Genomic DNA, 21,241 nt, shown 5'->3' on the forward strand with positions numbered 1-21,241 from the left:
TGCAAAAAATATCTTAAATGACAGGATAGAAACAAGTCATCATATGTTCATCTATACTGTAACATATACACTGCGATGCATAACTATAGCACCACCTACATTTTTAGTATATTTTGACTTTGGAATAACAATAAATAATGTTGAGTATAGCAAAGTAACCGAGCTCTATGTATGTGTACGTAAACAGTATGGTATGGTGTGTGTGTGTAACAGAGCACATGTAATGTATTCGTGATGTTCAAACGTTAAGGTGTTTTTCGTATTGTATTCGTCGTTCGACCGTTCCCGTGTGAAGTCCAGTTATTTTCTTAATCTTTTCAAATTAGCCGTTTTTCTAGTTCGTTACAACAAATAAAAATCATCCATATAAAATCGAAGGGTATATTAAACAATGAGTTTTAGCGCAAATTTGTTGATATTAGTTTATTGTATAAGAAAATATAATATGAAAATTGATTTTTCATCGTTGCATAACAATAGCACCACACGAATAAATGTCAAATATATATACATAAATGTGATTTTAATAACTTGTAGGGCTTCCTTGCTTTGTAATAAGTTCGAAAATTCTATTTGGCATGCTCTGGATGAGTTTCTGAAAAATTTGTTGCCCAATTTCACTACATGCCCTTAGTATTGCGTTTTTTAGTTCTACAATATTTTCATATTGCCGATTTTCGGCATAAACTTTTCGGACAATAATGGCAATTATTGAAAAACAAATATTTTCCATTGAATTTTGGTCTGGAGAACATGCTGGCCATTTAATTATATTAATTTTGTTTTTTTCCAACCATATTACAGTTTTCCGGCTGGTGTGTACAGCCGCGTTGTCTTGTTGGAAGGTCCAATTTGTATCATTTTCATTTATGAAAGGTAGCAAGTTGTTGCCCAAAATTGTGATGTACTCATCACTATCCATTTTTTTTTTTTATGGAAAAGCCAGTTGCAACATGCCATCAATGCAAGAGGCCCCCAAACCATAATACTTCCTCCGCCAAAATTTCTTTTCGAAAAGTATTGCGGTTCTTTTCGGAGATCTCGCCAATACGAATTGTAGCCGTCTGGACCAGTAAGATTACATTTTTTTTCATCCGAAAATATAACCTGATTATCAATGATAGAAGTTGAAGTAAATTGGTGTAAAAAGATATAGACATCTAAAGTTAACTTACGCTTTTCCAATCTCGGTGCATGTTCGCTCAAGCGAATTCAAGCCTCGCAACAGTATGTCGTGGTAGAAGTTTTGATACCGATTTTAATTTTTGCCTCACGATATTAGGATTATTTTTCAAAACTCGACGTGCTGTCCAGTGTGAAATATTTAAGTTAAATTCACTTTTAATTTGGTTACAGCTTTTCAGGCTGTTACTGGCTGCTTTTACAATTGCCAGTTCGGTACGGGGACTCAATTTTTTCTTGGGACCACCTTTTTTATTCTTGCCATAATTAACGGGATCATTTAAAAAATTCAAAATGACGTTATGTGATCGCCCTAGCCTACGGGCAATTTCCCGAACACTAACTTTACCTTCCTTAAACGCCAAAATTCTACCTTTCTCTTCTTCGGTCTAATATTTACCACGTGGCATTGTTTAACAAAGAGTTTTGTGAAATTTGACTTTGTATTTTAATAAAAAATGTAATTATTTAGCTTCTGTGAATTTGTTGTTGAACTGGATCGAGAAAAGTTAACTTAATAACAGTGGTGCTATAGTTACGCAACAAGTGAAAATCACATTTTCGATTACATCATTTCTAATAGAAGAGCAACTTCAATGAGACTTAATGTAAAATTTATTGCAACTAGTACCATTTTAGCGCCTGCAATTGATTTTTTGCATTCTAACTCTGAATTACAGAACAAGTAAAAAAAAAGCTGGTGCTATAGTTATGCACCGCAGTGTATTCATCCATACTCGCGAAAAATTAATCAATGAGTGTGAATCCGGAAAACCAAAGAAAAGGAAAAGAGATCATATTTTGATCGATTACCGTATTTCATTTTGAAAAACTAAAATAAGTAGAAAATACAACAGAATTTTTTACTAGTAGCTTCACCTTTAAAAAAATTAACTTTGAAAATCTTACAAAGGACATTACCCAATTGTTACACGTTGATTTTAATGAAATATTTACGTTATAGAACTTGAAAAAATCTTTGACACGTATTTCTTTTACGTAGTAAAGTTAGAGTTGAGAAAGCTATTTACACAAATATCTTGAAAACTATTAGATCTTTAGCGGATGACGGTAGGAGAATGAAATAATTTTTACCGAAATACTTGTTCGGAAAAGTCTTTATTAGAGGTGTCGGTCCGCGTGTACAAGTCTGCTGAACAGCGTGACGGGTCAATAACGAGTGTGTCTATTTCCGCATTTTTAACCGACTTCGAAAAAGGAGGAGGTTACTCAATTCGACCAGTATATTTTTTTTTTTTTTTTTTTTTTTTTTTTTTTTCTATGTATGTTCGCCGATTACGCCTAACTGGGTGGACCGATCGGAATGAAACCTTTTGCATATGGAAGGTGCTGACTCCCCATTGGTACCATTATCAAAAAATTTTTCATTTTTTAATTGCAAAGTGTTGTTATTGCAAAAAAACCGGCAACATTTTTCTTTTTTCTATGTATGTTCGCGCATTGCGCCTAGCTGGATGGACCGATCGGAATGAAACCTTTTGCATATGGTAGGTGCTGACTCCCTATTGGTACTATTATCAAAGAATTTTTCATTTTTTAATTGCAAAGTGTTGTTATTGCAAAACAACCGGCAACTTTTTTCTTTTTCTATATATGTTCACCGATTACGCCTAACTGAGTTGACCGATCGGAACGAAGCCTTTTGCATCTGATGGGTTCAGACTCCCCATTGGTACCATAATAAAAAAATTTTTCATTTTTTAATTGCAAAGTGTTGTTATTGCAGAAAAACCGGCAACTTTTAAAATAAACTTTTCTCGATTTTAGTGCGCTTTCAATATCTTATCGCGGACATGATTCTGTACAATTTTGTTCATATACAAATTTCGCGGAAATGTTTAGTTTTCGAGATATTAGCGAAAAAAATTGTTATTAACTTTTGAAATCAACTTCGAACGATTTTAATGTCCTTTTAATATGTTGTCAGGGGCATGGTTCTGAACAATTTTGTTCATATACAAATTTCGCGGAAATGTTTAGTTTTCGAGATATTAGCGAAAAAAATTGTTATTAACTTTTGAAATCAACTTCGAACGATTTTAATGTCCTTTTAATATGTTGTCAGGGGCATAGTTCTGAACAATTTTGTTCATATACAAATTTCGCCGAAATGTTTAGTTTTCGAGATATTAGCAAGAATTGTTGTTAACTTTTGAAATCAACTTCGAACGATTTTAATGTCCTTTGAATATGTCTTTAGGGGCGTGGTTCTGGACAACTTTTTCCTCTTGCAAAATTGACGGAAAGCTTTTGTTTTCGAGATATTACAGAAATTGTTGTTAACTTTTGAAGCCAACTTCGAACGATTTTTATGTCCTTCTAATACGTTATTAGTAGCATGATTCTAAACGAGTTTTTCCTTATGCATAATTGACGGAAAACTTTAGTTTTCGTGATATTAGCGAATAACTATTATTATTATGATTAGTGGAACGCCCCGTGCTATGCACGGGAAAGACAAGAAAGTGCAATTACAATGCACTGTACCAAAACACTAACTAAGCTTTGCCGCTTTGACACACAACTTATGCAGCAAGATGAGTTCACGTTGACGTTGGTGTATTATTCCCATTGCTTGGTACAGTCTCCCTACCGTTCTAACAAACATTTTTTTTATTTTTTAGTTGCAAGGATTACTTTTTCTATGCATGTTCGGCGGTTTTTCCTAGGTGGGTGGTCCGATCGGAACAAAGCCTTTCGCATCTTGTGGAGTCAAACTCCCCATTGATACGATTATTAAAAATTTTTTCATTTTTTAGTTGCAAAGGATTATTGTTGCAAAAAAAGTTGAAAAACGAATATCCATGTTGTCTTTTACTTAATTATGTTCATGGCATTTACGCAGACAAAAAAAAAGCCCGGAAGAACTGCCTCACAGTATCCTATACAATTCTTCCCATTCCACTAAAAAGCGTGAAATAAAATAATTTTCAGAAAAAAAATACACCGACTTCGAAATGCACTAAAAAGTATAAAATAATTTCTATTTCCTAATGAAGTAATTTCTATTTCTTTGAATCATACAATTACGTCACAGATATGAATTAAACCTATTTACTCGTTAGGCAGTATATTAAATACATTTCAACTTTTTCGGAGGCGGCGCAAAATTAAAAATACCTCAGTAAACGTTGCTGCCAATAACCAGTTGATTGTGGTATGGCGTATTGGAAATTAATAAATCCCGAGAAAGAATACGAACCATTATAGATATATCTGGTAATATACGTAAATGTAATGACTGCATCTCCATTTGATCAACGTTTCTGATATAAATGAAATTGAATCGACTTCGTTCGCGTGTAGAAGCCATGGATCTAAGAACCTATAAACGGAGCCCACGACGCGGGACTTACCAAATTTGCGACAGATGGGCTCTAGCTTTATAGTATATGCGGCGATCAAGTCTTTCCGTCGCATACTCTATGAATATAGCCCTTTGCGGACTACCGCCGCATATATGCGTTCTACGTAAATCATCAAATTGGCCGAAAAACTCATATATGCGTTTGGCGAAAACAGTTGATTGAGCCGAGAAACGCGTACATGTGTTCATGCACGTAAATCTGTGCATGTACATATAATATGTCCAGAATTTGACTTGGAATGCTATGAACGAAAACCGCGTTTAGGCAGAAATATGCGCCGGCAATTTTTAATGACTATCGCGGCAGGAGCTCGGCCCCACGGTTCACTTCGAACCGTCCCGTCCGCAAAGGGCTAGATAGACCATAGTTACATTTTATACGCATTAACACCTACTTCGCGGCGTGCTGTCGAGTTATATGTATAGAAAAAAAAATGGCTATACAAGCTTTGCCTATGTTCGGCTGTCCAAAGGTTGACATGCTCAAAAAAATCTTTTAATTTTGCGCCGCCTCCGAAAAGGTTGAAATGTATTTAATATACTGCCTAACGAGTAAATAGGTTTAATTCATATCTGTGACGTAATTGTATGATTCAAAGAAATAGAAATTACTTCATTAGGAAATAGAAATTATTTTATACTTTTTAGTGCATTTCGAAGTCGGTGTATTTTTTTTCTGAAAATTATTTTATCGTTGGGTTATATAGCCGCCCTTTTAGACAAGGACGGCTAGCACGCCTAAAAACGCGCCAAAACTTACAAGAAAAGAAATGGGAATTCCCCGAGTTGGGAATCCCCCGCATACGGCCCTACGGAAAAAACCCGGACCTTTTTAACCGACTTCGAAAAAGGAGGAGGTTACTCAATTCGATCAGTATATATATACATATATATATATATATATATTTTTTTTTTTTTTTTTTTTCCTATGTATGTTCGCCGATTACGCCTAACTGGGTGGACCGATCGGAACGAAGCCTTTTGCATCTGTTGGGTTCAGACTCCCCATTGGTACCATTATCAAAAAATTTTTCATTTTTTAATTGCAAAGTATTGTTATTGCAAAAAAATCGGCAACTTTTGAAATAAAGTTTTCTCGATTTTAGTGCGCTTTTAATATCTTATCACGGACATGATTCTGAACAATTTTGTTCATATACAAATTTCGCGGAAAGGTTTAGTTTTCGAGATATTAGCGAAAAATTGTTGAAAAGTTTTCAAATCAACTTTGGACGATTTTCATGTCCTTTTAATATGTTATCAGGGACACGATTCTGAACAACTTTTTCCTTATCCACAATTAAGGGGAAGCTTTAGTTTTCGAGATATTAGCGAAAAACTATTGTTACTAATATATTGAATACTACGTATGCCTCCGTGTCTCTGGTGGTGTATGAGTCAACATGCAGTCGCCAATTTTCTACTGTTTCTACAAACACGTCTTGCCGGCCGATAAAAAGCGTGAAATAAAATAATTTTTAGAAAAAAAAATACGCCGACTTCGAAATGCACTAAAAAGTATAAAATAATTTCTATTTCCTAATGAAGTAATTTCTATTTCATTCAATCATACAATTACGTAACAGATATGAATGAAACCTATTTACTCGTTAGGTATTATATTAAATACATTTCAACCTTTTCGGAGGCGGCGAAAAATTAAAAGATTATTTTGAATATGTTATTTAATTTTAAAAGATTATTTTGAATATGTTATTTAATTTTGCGCCGCCTCCGAAAAGGTTGAAATGTATTTAATATAATACCTAACGAGTAAATAGGTTTCATTCATATCTGTTACGTAATTGTATGATTGAATGAAATAGAAATTACTTCATTAGGAAATAGAAATTATTTTATACTTTTTAGTGCATTTCGAAGTCGGCGTATTTTTTTTTCTAAAAATTATTTTTATTAAATACATTTCAACCTTTTCGGAGGCGGCGCAAAATTAAATAACATATTCAAAATAATCTTTTAATTATGCGCCGCCTCCGAAAAGGTTGAAATGTATTTAATATACTACCTAACGAGTAAATAGGTTTAATTCATATCTGTGACGTAATTGTATGATTCAAAGAAATAGAAATTACTTCATTAGGAAATAGAAATTATTTTATACTTTTTAGTGCATTTCGAAGTCGGTGTATTTTTTTTTTGAAAATTATTTTATTCGTGGTCACGAACCGCCGATGACCTGCGACTTACAAACTATGATTCTTGACATATAACGGTAAAGCTGCTACAGATCTAGACAAAAAATTCAAAATTTGTCCATTTTGGGAGGCCAATAATATGGCGTAAATGAATTTTCGAATTTGTTTGTTTAAAAAATATGTTAATAATTAACATAATTTTGTTAATTTTTATAATAAGACTTTGAACTATTTTCAGAAAATTTCACATAGGTCGCCTACAGGTAAAAAAAATATATAGATAAATTGGAATTCTTAATTCAATTCGTGCAAAAAATATTTTTATATATAATATTCTGGAAATTGTGTTGTATTAAATTTTTATACTTATTTATTTAAAAGAAGAACTTAAAGGTCTATAGGTGTCCCTATAAAACATAGGACTCGACAGGTATCCGTTTGTCCCACGAAAGTTAGTATCATGCAGAATACTGATTGATAACACATTTAGCATTATTTAACATATAACACATTTAACATATTTGTCTATCAATTATTGAAATTACAATGTCATCGAGGAAACATTATTTGTACATAGTAAAAAATTTTTAAACTTAATTTTCTCAAAAGCGAAGCCGTAAACAAATGTTACATTTCTTATGCATTTTCTCGTGTACAATGTATCTATCTCCGATAAGATTTTGTCATTTAAATCATTTAAATAGAATCTGATGACCGTCTAGCAAATAGCATTAAATTTTACTGTTGGAATGTTCACTTACATTCAATTCTATTTCTCTCCAGACCTTCTTAGTAGCTTCGATGAGTTCGTTCAGCGTTTTGACTATTTGATTATCCGTTAAACAGGCTGCGAAATTATAGTTATTGATTAATTTACATTTGTAGTGTAAAATCGTTCGTAACATATCAGACTGACAATTAAAGCTATCGATAAAATAATATATATTTCAAATAATAAAAAATGCTATCTGTTGAATTTTAGCAGATACATATACAAGAAGGAATATAAAAAGATTTAACATTAATTTTCAGTCTAATGCAATGTTCGTTTTACTCACTTCTTTCATCCAAAGTTTGTATCCCAATATCTCCTCTTCTTGGATACCTTTTATAGTTCATGTTAGATTGGTTCACTAAGTCTGATTCATCCGAATGATTGTATTCTCTGGATTTATTACGAAACGCTACATCAAATAGTTCAGATTGATGAAAACGTTCAAAATCATCTTCAATAGAACGTTGATTATATTGATCCAATTGACTCCGTTGACTTGAACGACGATTATGATTCAATCCATAAGGTTGTTTGAAACTCTCTGATTTCTTTAGTCTATCAAAATCAAATTGGCTGTCATCTCCGAATGTATCTGATACTATATTTAATCGATGAGTATGTCCTTTCATTTGAAGATGATGATTAGGAAAAGACTGTTCTAATTTGGAGAAATATCCATCGAAATCGTTTGATTGTTTATGTTTGGATTTTGAATTCGATTTGTGAAATCTTTTAACTTTCGAGAGATCAGATAGAATATTCATATCAGCCAAATTGCTAGGGCAATCTTCATGTTTGAGCGCGTCGATGATGGACGACAATGAATACACATTGACTTGACTTCTCCTTTCCTTAAACTACAAACATAGTAATTCGTCAATGAAAAATAAAAATTCATACTTAACAACAATAACAAAAGAGCAATCTCATATGGAGATTAATTAAAATATTTTAAACATTGATCCCATTTTATCCACGGTTATTAAGTACCTCAAATACTTAATTTTATTTTTAACAATAGCGTAACGCACTTAAAGTTGTATTCAAATATTATAGACTAACGTTAATTGCGCCCAGGACATGGAAGGACAGTTTCCGCCTAACAATAAGAAGTGTCTCATATCAATGTTTTATAAAAATTATAAATATGATATGTGATATTGGGATGATTATTAAATGAAGTAAAATAAAATGAGGTTAATAAAATTGTACTGAAATATTGGATTGTCCGGAAAGTTCGTGCCGATTTTCGGTAGGCGGCATGAAATTTTATTTAGAATAATTTTTCACCAAAAAGCCTGAGATGTTCTGGAAGGACTTCTCAAGTTGCATAAAAGATGGAGAAAGATTATAGAACAGAATGGCACCTATATAATTTAATAAATGTGTTCCAAATGTAAATGAGCTGCGTTTCAATTCCCCTTAAAATCGGCATGAACTTTCCAGACAACCCAATATAAATGTAGGGTTGAGCTTTTTCGATTGAAGGCAGAATTAGTGCTGTAGTTTTAATATGTATTTTATTTAACTTTTATTTTACACCTCTCTCTCTCTCTCTCTCTCTCTCTCTCTCTCTCCCTCTCTCTCTTTCTCTACAAAAGAAAAATTACAGAATATAATAAAGGACGTTTCAACATGTACTGACTCGTTCGACGGTGATAATGCGACTCCCCTTTGTTTCCTAAACGACGTGACGACAACAGCAACCGCCAAAAGTTAGTCGGCACCGGCGCACTGTCATACCTGTCTCTTCTTCGGCTTCCGAAGAAATGCCCCTCAATTTGTCACGCTCTTTGCTAAATATTTCGATTGCTTCCTGTTGAATGAGCTTAACAATTCTTGCCTCTTTCCGCTGTTTCATTTTTCCTCCAAACATTAATTCAAAGTGTGACATTCCTACACTGCGCTGTTAAGTACTATTTATACTTCGTTGTAATTTGTTCACATAGCGATACCTCTGCTCAGGACTATCTAGCCATAATTTCGTTAACGTCGGTATTATAAAACGATTGATTCTTTCCATTTGTCAGTTTTCTTGTTGAACTCCTGTGATAATGAGTATATGTTCCATGTTTTCCTTATTGCAATATTTCTAAAACTCCGCTAAGGTAAAAACCATATCTCTGTCTAAAATAATCCGATCAGGATCCCCAAACGTTTTCTATTGTACTATTAATTCCTCTAGTACTCCTTTCGTTTTCACCGTCATTGCGGAATATGTCCAAACGAAATTAAAAAAAGCGTCAACTATTACGAACAGATGCTTGTAATATTTTTCAGTGACAGTCATCGGCCTTAAATGATCGACATGATACGTTGATAGTGACATATCTCCCTTCGGTATCGGCTTTTTCTCTCCAGTTTTTCCGTTAATATTGGTACACAGTACTCCTCGTTTATACTTTCAACCACTTGCTTCACTCCAAATTGCCTATTTTTATGCAATTTTCGAATATCTTTGGTGTACATACTAGTCAGTAAAACAATGAGTTTTCAATTTGCCAAATAGTTATTGTACGGTTCAGTTTTTAATACTTGCTTTATAGCCCGGATTCGTTTGGCTTCGTCCTGTCTTCCCCACACATTCCTATTAAATTATCTTCGATTACACAGACTGGGTATCGACTTAATGCATCAACGTGACGTAGCTGCGATCCCAACCGGTGCTCAAACTGGTATTTGTATTCCTCCATGTTGCAACTTTATGCGACAAATCCTCTTTGGGCAATGGAAAGCATCTCAAACGGTAACTTATTTAAACTTTACATCTAATAAATATACTTTAAATTCGGAATCGCTTTAATAATAGCTAATACTTCAAGCTCGCAAGAATGATAATTCTTTTCGGCGTCCGACATTTTTTTCTATCAATTAAATGCACCGAGTCAAACAATTTTTCCCCTACATCCTTCTGTAAGAAAGCCGCACCTTCTTGTGTCCGTATGTAATTCAGTTATCGCCTTAGGACTTTATTTAAATATAGGACTATATGTATGTAAATATGCAACATTAGTCCGCTTAATAAACAATGTTTCAACACATTAAATGATTTTTGCTGCTCTGTTTTAATCCGAAATTTCATGCCATTTTTCGACAATTCTGATAACAATGAGCAAGTTAATTTGGCACAGTCGCGAACAAATCTAAAATATCTAGTCAGGCCCAAAAAGCTCTGCTCTTATTCATTAGTTTTCGACGTCGGAAAACATTGTACGGCCTTCGTTTTTGCAGGCGACGAATATATGTATATCGGCAAGAAGCCAGAGAAAGGGTTAGCCATTTTAATAGAAAACTCTTTATTTTTCTTCCTCTTCTTTATTAACAACTGCTACAGTGCTCTGCCACGATACGTTTTTCACGCTAAAGGGGTAAACCTCGAATGACTTCCCGCGTCTTCCTCTTGCTTCGTTTGCTCCTCGCTTATCGCCTATAATTCGGCATGAATGGTCCTTATCGGTTGTTATTATTTTCGGGCGCGCCAACGCTCCGTTCCTTTGGCGCGCTCCATTCCCGACATATATATGTTACCGTGAAAGACCGAAATCTGAAGACTGTCGACTTTCGCCGGTGAATGTCAGCATTCACATAGTCGCTTGGTGTATGTCCGAAATATTTGCCGAATACCCTTATTTCTGACTTACACCGGTAAATGTCGACATTCACCATGCACTAATGGTGAATATTGAACATGTCTGAGATTTATATTTTACGGAGACGTAACTTTTGCGCCTCTTTTTTTGAGAGGAGTGACTAAGAATTTAAAACACATAGTACATTCTAAGGATACGTGTTCTTCCTCCGTCGTCTATTCTGGTGTGAGTTTCATATAGTATACTGAACAATTCTTCATTGGTAACATAATACCGTATATTCGTTTCCCCTGATTTTAATGGCACAATTAATTTCTTTTCATCATTCATTTTTAAAACATCAAAACGTTTTAATCGTCTGTAATCTAAAGGTGTGCTGCACTTAGTTTTAGCACAAACCACTTCAGAAAGTATTTTAGAGTACTTTCCTTGAGAAAAATAAAAACAATTGTTTTCTCGTTTACCCGCAATTAATGCATTTAACTTTTCAAGAAAAAGATCACGATTTACTGCAGTATCCATTCAGTATAAATTACGGTATTGGAAAAAAAATTAAGAAAACGTTGCTCGCATCATCAAAGCCTGCATAACACTAACAAAGCTGACTGACTCCCAGCAAAACAAAGGATTTGGCGGGAGAGAGCCAGTCGCCTCTTTGTCGGCTCCTCTCTTTTAGACCTCCACCAGAGCATGCATGTGATTGTCGACATACACTGGTGAGGGTCCGAATGGACAAGAATGTAATGAAATATTCGATCTTTCACCCACGTATTTGGTCTATGTTGACATTTACCAGTGAAAGTCGACATTCTCCAATTTCGGTCTTTCACGGTAACATATACAGGGTGTCCCATAACTAGTGTTACTCCCTGAAAGGGGTGGTAGAGGACGTCATTCTTAACAAGATTTTCCTTTGCAAAAATCGGATTTGAACCTTCGTTTTTGAATTATTAAGCAGAAACACGGACCAAACAGAGCGCGAGGTTTACGCGCGCCCAGACGCGAGATCAACAGCTTCGAGTCTAGCGGCTGAGCGTGAACGTGATAGAGCGCCTTTACCTCGGAACAGTTTAATAAGAAATCTTTACATCAAAATCCAGTTAAATAACGAGCAAAATAATTAGAAATAGTGTTCATTTATTTATCCTTCGCGAATACATAATAAGCAAATTTGAATAAGACTCAGCTCAGCTGCTAGGCTCGAACCTTTTGCTCTCGCTTTTCGACGCGCGTAATCCCCTCTGATTGGTTCGCGTTTTTGCTTAATAATTTAAAAATGGAGCTTCAAATCCCATTTTTACAAAGGAAAATCTTATTTAGAATTGCGTCAGCTACCCCCCATTTCAGGGATCTACACTAATTGTGAGACACCCTGTATATAATAGATGGCATACCAAATAACAACAAATCAGACAAAGCAATTTTATAAATATAATGCTAAGACCTTGCATGCATTGAAAAGAAATCTTGGAAAAAAGGTATCAATGAAGAGAAAGGAGAAAATGGAAACGAAGGTAGTAGTTCCTTGACAGGAGTGAAAAACGTAATGCTACGGATGTGGTTCGATTGAACATGCTGTGAAAGATTGTATTAATAAAGACTAAAAAAGTGGAAGCAGAAAAAAGTAAATCCGTGAAATGTGTACGAAGTACCGACAGTAAATGTTATGCAGTGAAGTTAAACATGTATTGTCCTGTGTTATGCATTTACAGATGCGGGCGGTGACGTGAGCTTAATTAGAAGGGACATATATGTATATTCATGCTGCATTCAACAAGTGCAACATTACATCAATGCGGATGGCCATCGCTTCGAAGATCTCTTGTAATGTGAGTCAATCTCTTTTATTCTACTATTTGTAACCGGATGACCTTCTGTGAGGGGCTATTGCAATCATTTAAACGCCTGCTATTCTACTAGGAATATAAAAATATAGAGCATTATTTAACAAAGTGGAGGTGACCATCAAATTTTCAAAAGTCCTTCGCCTAACAAAAAATTATTAGTAGTATATTACGGTCTCTCTTGAACCATTCAACTCTCATACAAAAAGTTTTTCTGTGCTTCTAAAATTACCAGAGATATTTAAGGCAGACAAAGTCACTAGGCCACCCTGTATGTATTTCTGACTTTAGTCCTGACAAAAATGTTTTTATTGCATTAGTTTCTGCGATTTTGTTACACTGTGTAGCTAAATTTGACTGCTTCATTTCATTGCAATTTTTAATTTATAATAGGCTAAAAACACGACTATTATAATCTATAAGACCTTCGTTTGGCTTTTGTGCCATTTTAGATGGATCTTCGTATAGGTATAATATGGTATAATATGCACAAAGAAGCGAAACGCGATTTTAAAACTGACCAGGAATTTAATTCTTCCCTCGTATTATAATCCATGCTCGAAGTTAATCTCGATGCCTGACCAAATAACTTATCCTTTATCGATTCAACTAAACCATACTCATTGTCAGCATGAGGCGAAATCATACTTTTTGCATTTTAACAATTTTTTATGAACTTATATAATGAAATATTATGGCCATTAAAAAGAGGCACTATCCGCGGCATCGCATACACTTATTTGAGATGTGGTGCGATAAGCGCTCCCGTTTGGAATTTCGATTTCGTCCTGCGTCATGAGTTATTTACTTTGATAAAAAAATTAAATCGAATATAATATAGTAATCAGTATTTTTTTCTCTTTAAATCTGTTTCTTTACTTATATATGTATATTCTTTTTATGCGTTTGTTTCTTTTTAGTGTAGAAATGAAAGATCTTGACCTCCGCAAAGAAAAGTTCTCTTTTCCACACAGTAGATCACAGTAGATCAGTGATACGTATTTGCAGCTTTGATCAATGACCTCCACCTGTACTATCCCACCGCTATTACCAAACATTTGTTTGTTATTATACATATAAGCGTGTAACGCTCCTGAAACTATGTGCAGCATTTAACAGCGCTCATGAGGTAAATAACGGCTTTTACCCACTGAACGATTCGCTTTTATTATAACTATATCTACAGGAATAAGGGATTCGTGTGATATGCGGTTAAGGAATAGAATCCACAGGTCAATATCGTTCAATTGTTAAGTTTATTCAATTAACTAATGAAGGAAATTGATATTAGAATTAACAATTATTCTAATGAAAATTAAGAATTATATGTATCTAATATTATAGTTTCGTATAATGAGTCATTTTTATCGCGTAATAATCAGAGAATTCAATAATTTAAATAACGTATAATTTGCGAATGTTAAATGAATCGGATTGATCAGAAACGTAATTCACCAGCGAATTATTTCAGAATCCAGCTTTTAAAATGTTATAATAAGTCCAACGTGGTTTTCGATTTTGTTTCTTGACTGAACTTGCTGCGTTTTTACAAAGTTAGTAAGATTCAGAATTTTAATTGATTATCTAAAGTTTTTATAGTTGATTAGTAGAACAAAAGAAAGGCATTTTTACAAAAGTCTGACGAAATCCTAACTTGTGAAAGAACAATAATCTTTTATTGAAAAAATTATTACTTCAAGAATTTATGTGAAATTAAATTAATTAATTAATTGGATACAGAACAGTTGCACTTTAGTTTGATTCTACGACTACTAGCTCAATTGCCTATTTAGTTAGAGCATACATTGACACGTAATCAAAATTACATCGCTTAATTGGGGAGGCTGCTGTTCGTTGACTACTAGACGACTCAACAATACCAGAATTCGATGAACAACATTCGTCCAACAGGATTACAAATTAAAAGTGATTCTAACTATAAATCGTAATTATTGAACTGCCATCGAAAACACAGAACCTTCAGAAACTAAACCGCTCAAAATAGGTAGGCTGCAATTCGCTGGCTACTAAACAACCCATAGCGACCTTCAAGAATCTGAGAACGTGCTAGAAAGTAAAGGCTGACAAAAATAATAATTTTAAATGAGTGGCTGCAGAACTCTCGTTTTGATGTCTTACGCTTTTTTCTAGCTGAGCACTTTCCTAATGGAATTCCAGAGACAAAACTGCTTGAATGGCCAGCCTGCTGTTCGCTGACTACTAGAACGTCTCAGCGATCAAGTATTCGAATGGCTTATACAAGCTGTCCAATTACGACCTACGAATCTTTTTGGTTCTTACCCGCAAAGACGGTTTTGAATTATACTTGTCTTAGGAGGTTCATTTTGTATTTTTTCGAAAATTGTTCTATACTTTACGTGTGTTCCGCGATTTGCCTTTCACTTTTCTAGGCTATGGGAACTACCCGTATGCTAATCACATATAATTTGTACATACAATTTTAAATTATTTATTAGGTATACAAATGAATAATCCAATTTTTCTGCTTCATTCAAGGTTTATTTTGAAAGTTACTAAATTGAATTGTTCAATCAAAGTAGTCGCCATTTCTTTCTATAACTTTAAGCCATCTTTCTGGTAGCTGATGAATTCCATCTCGGAAGAATGTTACGTCTTTAGACGCGATGAAGTCGTCAAGGCATTTTCGGATCTCGTCCACTGATTGGAAGTGCATATCAGATAAGGCGTGTTGCATCGACCGGAATAGGTGATAATCTGACGAAGCAGTGTCCGGTGAATATGCCGGGTGCTGCAAAACATCCCATCCAAGACTCATTATGACATCTTTTGTATTGGAAGCAATGTGTGGCCTCGCGTTGTTGTGCAACAGTTTCACTGGTCGTTCTCCTTTGCCAGTATACGGTCGTTTTCTTTCCAATGCTTGACTCAAGCAGATTAATTGTCGCTGGTAGCAATCTGCAGTAACTGTTTCACCTGGTTCTAACAACTCATAGTAAAGCACGTCCTTGATATCCCACCAAATGCATTAATTTTATAACAGCTTAAAATAATTTGGATTATTCATTTGTACACCTAATATTTAAATATTGTAAAATAACGCGATTTTGATCGGTAATCTTTTGGATTAACTCCCGCACTTTTCGTGTTTCCGTACTCCTTTTACAGTAATAAGGATGTTTCAATATGTTATCAATGCCTTTTTTTAATGAAATATTACTTGATAATGAAAGATGTTGTTGGAATCTGATTGTAAGATAACGCTGCTCCGTAACGAAAGCTAATCGACTGTAAGTGATTATCAACTCGAAAAACTTTAAACTCTGAATGTGTCTGTTCCTTATAGATTGAAATAATATTTACAATTGCCTAAACTGAACTTGTTCTCTTATCGGTTTCTTCTAAACCGATTCATCTCTCTGTCCTGTCCAATCTAATTAGCGATTGAGCTTCCGGAAGTTGGTCTAGCATGAATGTCATCAAAATTTATTGTCTAAGTGAGCATAGTTGGCCTGATGCCGCTCCGCCGCTCCTGAGCGTTTAGCTTATATCGGCAGGTGTTCGAGATCATACACCCACCACTGCACAAGAGTTAGGACACAGTCCAACCAGCGAGAGGAAGACCACATCAGACTCTGATTGCCTGCTGTAAGGAATTTTATTCTTGGTTCCGTTACTGCTATTAGGCTAGACAGCACCCAACAGACCGGAGGGAACCGGAATGTCATCAAAGGTAACCAATCAAAGTGGTTGTTTGACCTTTGAAAAGATATGACAGGTTAGTTTTGAACAACCGTAGTCACTTCCATTGTATGTCCGCCATAAATCCTGCTTCTGTGGTGCACGTGGTAACTGGTATATGGTTCAAGCTCGATACATTGGGAACCCACGTCCTTGAAGTATGTTTAATAAGAGGGCCTCTTGATAGGTCTCATCTCTGACTTCGTGGAAAGCACCACAGGAGGTTTGGTAAAGACACAGACAGAGATTCAGAAATGATGCAAGCCAGTTCAGAATTTCAAGAATCAATTTCTATATACAATGAACAAGACAACAATTACAGAGATTATTTGAAAAAATGAATGGACTGTATTTCTTGTTCTAACTATATATTTGCAACTCCACGGAACAAATACTGAATAAAAATTTTTTAATTTCGTTTCTAATTAATATTTAATTATTTTAATATAACAAATTATAATTAATAATAATTTAATTCGAAATATATTCTTTATTTTTTTCTGGCTGTTGTGCATGCATCTTACAGAGACCTAGGCTAGCGTTAAAGTGTGCAATATTTTTAAATATTACGTATATGCTGCTGTGGCGGCATGATCACACCTCCCAGAAAAAATGAGATTAACAGAGTGCTAGCCATTTTCGGCCTCGTGCGTTATTTTACCTAACCATCGAAAAATATATGATAAGTAAATACGAATAAATTTATAACAATGACTCCAAAAAGCTAAATTTGCGCCGACTTGCTGGTACTACCAGCCGAAAAATGTGCCGACCGCAAAGGGTTAAAACGACAAAGGAATACATTAATTTAATAATTAATAATTTATTTTGATTTCTAACTAATTCATTTGATCGGTATATAGTCATATAATAATAGTTTAATAATTTTTATTTTTCGTGAATTAGAAAATATCGACTCATTAGCTAATACGTATGGTAATTGAAGCGTATTATGACACAGCTCATAAAAGAGGAGAATAATTAAAAAGAATGCGGTCAATAATTAAAAAGAAAGTAATTACAATGAAAGAAATAAAATACATATACATTAAGATTTTTCATAGATAAATTACCCGCGATGTTACACTTGGTTGTGACGCACATAAAACTGCACCACTTTTTGTAGCCGAAAACATAGTTTCCTATATTAAGAAAAGGGTGTTGCAATTTTATAATGTACGAGTGTACATAAAACTAGTTACATAGCACTGCATTTTGCCAAAATACAAGTAAAAGCCAGGATAAAGGTTCAACCACGTTAACTATATTCATAAGAAAAAATGAAATTTACAAGAAGATACAGCAACTTTTGCACGGAAAAAATAATAAAAAACACAGAAAGCATTGCCATTAATAAAACTACTTAAAGACGAAGTCAAATAGAGATAGGAAGAAAAAGAATAAGCAACGTTTGACAAATTATGGGGTTTTGGCATACCCCGATTGGAAAACGAAATTCACATTGACCACAGACCTAGGCAATGAAGCAATTGGAACTTTGTTGTCACAAGGAACTGTCAGCTAAAACATACTAATAGCATGTGCGTCTACGACACTCAATCAGACGGAAAAGAATTATTCAATGGCAGAAATAGAACTTTTTACGATGGTATGGGGCACAAAACATTTCCACCAATATCTTTATGACGCTAAATGTAAGATAGTCACAAACCACAAACCTCTGACGTGGGAAATGAACGTTAAGTATCAGATGTTCAGGCTAATAAGATGGAAACTAAAATTGAAAGAATACGAATACAAAATATTCTATAAGAAGGAAAGAAACAATGCCAACACAGACGCCTTGTGTCAAATAAAGGAAGTAAGTATACACGTATTAGATGACAATGAAATGAATAAAACGATCGAAAATATGTTGAACGACCTTTAGAATAAAGCCATTCTCAAATGCGAGAAATTTAAAAACAAAGTGGGAATTTTCGAAAAAGAAGAAACTTTGGAGTACGATACTAGATAAGTATTCCGGAGAGGACTCTTCGTAAGGACTAACAAAATAAATAAGGGTCTACACAGACGAGGAAGTAGAAATGTGGTGGTATGTTGAGCTGAGAACCAAAATATCTGAAGTAGATGAAATTGAAGTAAGAATTCTGAATCCATACATAAAAGAGACTATTCTTCAAATGATAAAATTCGTACACAAGGAAAAGATGTTGGAGAAGCGTCTGATAATAAAATGCAACACAACAAAAGATCTAGACACTCAAGAAGAAAAAGAACAGTTAATAAAGAAGATGCATGAAAGTACGCTAGGGAAACACAAAAATAGAATAGAGAGAATAGAATAGAATAGAAAGACAATATAGGGCAGAACAACAAATAATGGTTCAAAGGAGACAACACAAGGTAAGAGACTCGCAAATTCACCACGGAAAAGCCCATATGAAATCATCAGAATAATAGACAATCAAACACCTACCATCAGGAAAGAAAATAGAGACGTAACCTTTCACTTATCCGAACTTACATCCTTCTTTGTTACAGAAAGAGGACCTAACGAAGGAAACCAAGAACTACAAAATCAATATGAGAACTAATCACTTACTGGACCTTCTGATTCTGAGCATATTGATCCACGAAGTGCTTATGAAATTGATCAATAAAGTAGTGTTTGGACTTGTATTTTAGAAAGTTTGTATATTGTGAGCCTTGTAAATTCACACGCGCAACCCAGGATGAGGACTTATTATTTAGTTAGGAATAATTTATTGGCTTAGGAAAAACATCGTTTCAAAAACTAAATGGTTTTAGTGGGCCATAAATTTTGCCATCTGCGTTCAATCAGGATGGGTCATGGGGTGCTCGACTTCAAGGTTAAATGTTTTGGAACTTCCAGCCGCATCACTTGTACTGTACCTGAGGCTTACCAGGACTTTGGAGGCGTGGATTTTCTAACGAATCGCGGAAAAGATGACCGCCCTTTTGCTGAACAGAAACACAAGAAATCATTCAATCACAGAAGTCACCCCCATCGACAGTCTTCTAATAAGTTAATAAAAGGACTGTTTTTCAGAAAATAGGACAGAATATTTCAGAATCGTGCAGAATATTTCAGAATCGTTAAGAATCGTACAGAACATTTCAGAATTTTGTAAGAACCTTGTTAACCACGTCGCGCGGACTCGTGACAGAATATTGTACACAGGCGTACTCCTGTAATTCAGAATTTTTACGAGCGGACTCTCGACAATTGATAGTTACTAATTCGTTAAAACTTAGTTGTAATTTTTACAAGTTTTTAGTTTAAATTAAAGTACTTCTACACAGTGCATCTCGATATTTAGTTAAAATTTCCTGGTGCACAAACAAGTAGAGATAATCATAATACCAATATGGACAAGAAAATCAATATATTTGAAACATATAAAAGAAGCACAATTATGTCGAGATACCTGGAAAGTAACCGTCAGAATAGAATATGGACATTTGCAGAAAAAAATAAAACTACTAACACTACATACAAATCAATTGGTGGAACGATGTAAAGAAATCAAACCATATTTAAGCAAACAAAGAATAACTGCCCAACGCGAGTTTAGACCAGACATTAGTAGCTCTGGAAAAGTTCATCAGACATACAAAAGAGAGAATTGCTAAATAATAATAGAAGAAAGTATGAAAGTGCTATTTGGACAATACTACAACAAGGATTGACAAATTAAGAGAAGGCAACATCAAAATAGTACATTTAATAAGAAATCCGATGACGATATTACTTCACAAAATACAAAATAATGTAGGGATTTAAGTACATACTATAAGTACATACAACGGCAAACTGAGAATCTAAATATCGACTCTGAAATATTGCAAAATGCAACGAAGGACAAGATCTTTAATTCGAAAATAGATGAAACATTAGCAGATTACATATTCCTTTATCACAAGCCATAGTTGATGGGAAACACAGCATAATACATCCAACGAGTTTATCATCCTGAGAACTAATCAAGGCGAGAAACACATCAAGGTCCAAGAAATTTCCTGCACCGTTAAAGAAAGAGTATGAAGGAATATTATTAGATGTGAGCGAAACATCAATAACTCTAACGAAAGAAAAATTAATTTATAATTTCCAAATTCCCATAATAGAAAAAGACGCATATACACTATACAAACCAATTCGTATCCATCAATGAAAAAGAAAAATCACAATTCAAAATCATAGGAAACCAGAATTTAATCCAAAGAAAACATCCTAATTACGAGATGTGACTATTAAATAACGAGACTGACGCTGTAAAGCATTTTATGTTATTTTGGTTTCATTCGTATTTACTTGTTACCATCTTCAATATACACCCCTCCTCTATCTCTATAACGCTTCATGCGAATCTTTCATTATTAGAAACAGTGCTGGAAGTGTTCTTCCATCAGCATTTTCAGGACGCGTGCTGCTTTTTCTTTTACAGTCTGAACAGACTCAAATCTTGTTTTTTTTAAGCAGATTTCACCTTATGAAACAGATAAAAGTCGCACGCCACAAAATGTGGTGAATAAGACATATATTCTAACCCTGAAATACTGTACATGGCCAGAACTCTCTTAACAGACAATGTGGAATA

The 21,241-nt window shown here is 34.4% G+C and overlaps 1 protein-coding gene across 10 annotated transcripts in view; it reads right to left on the reverse strand.

Moving 5' to 3' along the window:
- Positions 1-21,241, reverse strand: part of Tsp (Thrombospondin) — a 258,039-nt gene that overhangs the window by 222,590 nt on the left and 14,208 nt on the right. For 8 of the 10 annotated variants that reach the window (XM_076538099.1, XM_076538082.1, XM_076538102.1 and 5 more), the window contains 2 exons: positions 7,785-8,358; positions 7,488-7,573 (listed from right to left, as the gene is read on the reverse strand). The exons of 1 other annotated variant lie outside the window; for it this stretch is intronic. In XM_076538099.1, coding sequence (XP_076394214.1) covers positions 7,488-7,573; positions 7,785-8,358 — 660 coding nt within the window. Of the gene's footprint in view, positions 1-7,487; positions 7,574-7,784; positions 8,359-9,244; positions 10,466-21,241 lie in introns of those variants that run through there. One more of the 10 variants, XM_076538108.1, reaches the window with a different exon arrangement.

The sequence above is a fragment of the Megachile rotundata genome, chromosome 1 (genome assembly GCF_050947335.1).
Source record: "Megachile rotundata isolate GNS110a chromosome 1, iyMegRotu1, whole genome shotgun sequence".
In the NCBI taxonomy this organism is placed as follows: Eukaryota; Metazoa; Arthropoda; class Insecta; order Hymenoptera; family Megachilidae; genus Megachile; species Megachile rotundata.